The 4,587-nt window shown below is 54.7% G+C and overlaps 1 protein-coding gene across 1 annotated transcript; it reads right to left on the bottom strand.

Moving 5' to 3' along the window:
- Positions 1 to 966: 966 nt before the first annotated feature.
- LOC128125061 (glutathione S-transferase P) lies at positions 967 to 3,628 on the bottom strand. Its single transcript, XM_052762013.1, has 7 exons — positions 3,526 to 3,628; positions 3,229 to 3,264; positions 2,914 to 3,020; positions 2,731 to 2,818; positions 2,300 to 2,403; positions 1,395 to 1,502; positions 967 to 1,222 (listed from the first exon to the last, which is right to left on the bottom strand). Coding segments are annotated over exons 1-7 (633 nt in total). The 5' UTR covers positions 3,527 to 3,628; the 3' UTR covers positions 967 to 1,033.
- Positions 3,629 to 4,587: the final 959 nt, after the last annotated feature.

Raw genomic sequence — 4,587 nt, 5'->3', positions numbered from 1 at the left:
GAGCTCGAAGCCAGCGTGGGACATAGGAGAGCCTGTCTTAAAAAGAGCTGGGGAGATGGCTGAGTGGGTAACAACATTTGCTGAACAGGCAGGAGGATCTGAGTTTGAATCCCCAGTCCTTAAGAAAGTAAGAAAACTGGGCAAGGCCACATGTTCAAGTACCGTGTAACCGCAAAGCAGGGTGGGGAGGGTGGCAGAGACAGGGTCTGGCTGGCTGCCAGCCTAGCTTTAGTTTTAGAGAGATCCTGTCTCAAGGGAACAAGGCAGAAGGTGGTGGAACAGGATACTCACCTCCTCCTCTTGCCTCTACATGTGCATGAGCACACACATGTGCACACACCCATTTTAGTCAGGGTCTCACTGTAGCACAGGCTAGCCTTGAACTCAAGGTAATCTTGCCTGAGTTGTGATTACAAGTATGACCTACCACACCAGCTCCTCAGGCTCCTCAGACTCTCAGGCCTAGTCATAACAAACAAAAACCACTAAAAGGTTAGATGTGTTTAGGGATAGGATTTTACCTTGGTATCTTTCTTATTCTGAGAATTCTTGCTAACACACCTTGGCTTGTATGTGTCGGGTGCAACAAAACTCACGCATCATCAGCAAGCCAAGCAGAGCCCCTCTGTAGAGTTTGTGACCCCCATCAGGCCAGTGGGGGCGGGGGGAGGTCACAGTGCCTCAGCCTGTCCCAGGCCAGGGAACTGACTCTGGCTTGCAGCCAGGTATTCTGTTGTGTGTTCCTGGGACTGATTGGCAAATCAACCTAAGACCTTCCTCACTGGGGTTGGATTATTCCTCTTCCTATTGCTTTTCTCCCTTCTTCCTGTTTCAAAAGATCAGCAAACATTAAGCAGGAATGTACCCTGGTCCCACCCTTGTGTGCAAGCTTCCTGGTCCTCTGCCCTTTCCCAGCCTGACTGAGGGTCCCAGAGTCCCCTGCCCAGGAAACAGCATCTGCAGCCCTTCTTCTGTCTTACAAACTTTATTAGTTCTGGGAAGGGGGACAAGCAGCTCTTATCTCTCCCGCCCATTACTGTTTGCCATTTCCGTTGATGGGACGGTTTACATGGTCGGGGGAGGACAGGAAGGCCTTGATCTTGGGCCGGGCACTGAGACGTGCCACATAGGCAGAGAGCAGGGGGAAGCTGTCCAAGCAGCCAGGGGCCAGGACCTGGTGGATCAGCAGCAGGTCTAGCAAGTTGTAATCGGCAAAGGAGATCTGCAAGGGTGGAAGGTGTGGGTATCAACAGGGGGAGCAAACTGGGCTAGGGAGCAGAAAGCCAACCCCCCACCTCCTCACCCTCACCCCCACCCCACCCCGCCTCGGGTAGTTCTGCTCCATTTTACAGCTGGCTCCTAAGTCTTTATAAGGCAACACAGGAGTTGCTCACCTGGTCACCCACGATGAAGGCTTTACCTCCTTGGTTCTGGGACAGCAGGGTCTCAAAAGGCTTCAGGTGTCCAGGCAGGGCCTTCACATAGTCATCCTTGCCATCCTCCTGCCCGAAAGATACCCAAAGCTGTACCACCCTCCCAGTGCAGTGGGCACTGGAATCCTGCTGCCCTGTAATGAATTCTACCCTCTCTGGATATACCCTACCCCCAGGGACATGTCCCACCATTAACTACCTCTTGGGCTGCCTGGAGACAAGAGCCCTAGCCACGCCTCTGCCTGCTGCCCACACCCAGGCTATGACCTGGTCTCATTCACTTCAGTTGCTAATTCTTTCCCACTCCATTCTACCATTCCATTTCTGCTAAGATCTCCCTGTATACCCTAGGCTGGCCCGGACAACTCACCATGTAGTACAGACTTGGCCTTGAACTTGGAGTAGTCCTCCTGCCTCAGCCTTCCCAACTACTGTGATTGCAGGGGTGTGCTACCACCCCCAGCTAAGATCTGTTATCTTTATTACTGGAAAACTCTCAGAGCTGGTTCCTCTGAGGACCATTCTGTGCTTCACATTCAGATTCAGCCTCGAACAGACTCTTCAACAGCTCCACTGCCCCGCCAGGTCCAAGCCAACTGGTTCAAAGGCTTGAGGACCTGGCCTGCTGCCCCCAGCTCTGTTTCCTCATGTTCTGCCCCTATGACACACCCACACACTTGTGGACTTCCCACCTGCCACCACCAGGCCCTCCCACTCCTGAAGCTGTCTCCTGGTCCTCTTGACACTGCCCCAGCCTGCCCCAGCCTGGCCTTGGAGCTCTCAAGGAGGGAGGGAAAGGATGGGAGTCAAAAGTGCACAAAGCCCCTTTGCTTACACCCCCAACCCTGTGGGGGGGGCAGACTCACATATTTGGTGTAGATGAGGGTGACATATTTGCAGCGAAGGTCTTCCACCCCATCATTCACCATATCCACCAGAGCAGCCTCCTTCTGGTCTTTCCCATAAAGCCCTGTGGGTCAGGAGAGACAGCATGACTGACATCTGATTTTTCCACCTCAGCTCCCTTCCCCCAGGCATATTATGGCTGTCTGTGGGTCCCAGTCTGGGAGGGAGGGGGATATGGGCAGTCATGTGAGTGGAGAGCTCATGAGAGGCAACAGGAAGTGATGGCAGGCAGGCCACAGCTGCAGCTTGAACAAGTATGATCTCTGTGTGTCCCTGCTTTGCTGTCTAAACTGGAATAAAGTGGGAGTGGCTGGGAGGGTAGATACCCTGAAACCATGACTGATGCCCCCCACCCTGCCCACCGCCGGACCACCTGAGGTTCAGGACTTACCAAAGGATCGGCCCAGGTGCCTCAAGATGGCATTAGATTGGTACAGGGTGAGGTCTCCATCCTCAAACTTGGGGAGCTGCCCATACAGCTGTGGGGAGGGGCAAAGCTTGGTGAGGCTGCAGTCTCCCAGTTACAGCCCTCTGAAGGCCCCACCTGTGGTCCTCCACCAAGTATGTCACTCACACAGGAGGACTTGAGCAAGCCTTGCTTCCAGGTATCCACGGTCACCACCTCCTCCTTCCAGCTCTGGCCCTGGTCAGCCAGCAGCATGCGCATGGCCTCACAGCGCCCTGTGTGGAGGGTCAGCGCAAGGGTTTGGGGACGGTGTACAGGCCCAGCCTCAAGCAATTTGGGGTGGGGGGCCTGGGCACAGTGAGGGAGGCACAGCCTTGCAACAAGAAGGGTCAAAGATGAACTGGAATTTTCCCAGGGTGGATGGGAACGGTGGGCTGCAGCCCCTACCAGAGACCTCCCCTTCCTGCAGTCCCTGGCTCCTACCTCGAACTGGGAAGTAGACAATGGTGTACGGCGGCACTGGGGATCACAGGAGAAGGATGTTAGTTGGGAGAAGGGGGCTGACTAGGGTTCAGAGTTGTGCACCCTCCTGCCCCATCTCCCGGATCCCCTCCCTGCTCTGGGCTTCCCAAGACCTCCTGAAAGTCCCCCACCCCCATCCCCCGCGCGCCGGGCTCTAGGTGCAAGCTGCCCCGTTCAGGAGCTCTGAATTCCCAGAGAGCCCAGGACCGGGCCAGCTGCATGCTGGTAATCTGGGGAAGCAGGACAGCGTGGACTCACTGGCTGCTACGTAGATGGAGGCACGGACTCCTGAGCTGCGTAGACGTTAACGGATCTTGGGTGCTGAAAGCGAGCACAGGCCCCAGGGCCGCCAGCCTTATAAGGGGCATCGCGCCCCGCCCCGGATGCTGAGTCAACAAGGTGGAGGGAAAGGGGGGGTTGCGGAGTTCCGCAGCTGGTGCCTCCGACCGGAGACACTCACGAGCTGGACCCGAGTCTGCAGCACGTTCTGGGTTCATTTTTGGGTCAAAGGTAGGTCCTGCTCAGAGAGGGGTGTGTCCAGCTCCCTTTCCCTTTGTACTGGAGCTCGACAGCTTTTTGCAGCATCTATCCAGCTCTTCCTGCAGATCCCACCAGTGAGTAACCTAACTCACCAACTTCCTCCTTTCTCCTGTGCAAAGAGCCCATTTGACTTCGCCAGAAGTAGCCAGAAAATTGTGATCCTGGATTCTCCATTTTTTGATCCTGGATTCTTCCTTTTTGAATCTGAGGAGCTTCAAAATGAGAAGAAAAACGAAGCGAACGGACAAAGTTGCGGTTGTATGTCAAAAACCTTCACAGTTGGTGCTTCCTCTACTTTCTGCCTAGTTCTTTCGCCCTTCAGAAATAACATCTGGAGCTGGAGAGATGGCTCCGAAGTTAAGCGCCCTGAGGACCCAAGTTCACTTACTTCCCAGCTCCCACATGAGGTGGCTCACAGCTGTCTGGAACTCCAGGGCCTGAAGGATCTGACGCCTTTGGCTTCCTCGGCGCTTCACTCATGTGCACAAACACAAGGACACATGCTTTTAAAAAATAAATCCTAACGAAATAAGCATCCGTCCCCAAAGGCTACCACACACAACCTCACTGTTAAACACATCCAAGTATGTGAGCACACATACAGAGGCAGCCATGCCTCCTGTCTTTCCTCAGGCTGGGGGCTGCTGCTTTCTTCAAGCTACCTTTCTCCCTGGCATCTCTCCGCTCTGCGTCTCCCTGTGTCAATCAGGACTTGGACTATGGAAGCAGCTGTGGATGGCTATGTCTGTGTCTTACCCTTTCCTCCCCAACCCTGCCTGT

Source organism: Peromyscus californicus, unplaced genomic scaffold (genome assembly GCF_007827085.1).
Source record: "Peromyscus californicus insignis strain IS unplaced genomic scaffold, ASM782708v3 Scaffold_4__1_contigs__length_199733344, whole genome shotgun sequence".
Classification (NCBI taxonomy): Eukaryota; Metazoa; Chordata; class Mammalia; order Rodentia; family Cricetidae; genus Peromyscus; species Peromyscus californicus.
This window is presented reverse-complemented; position numbering and strand designations above follow the sequence as displayed.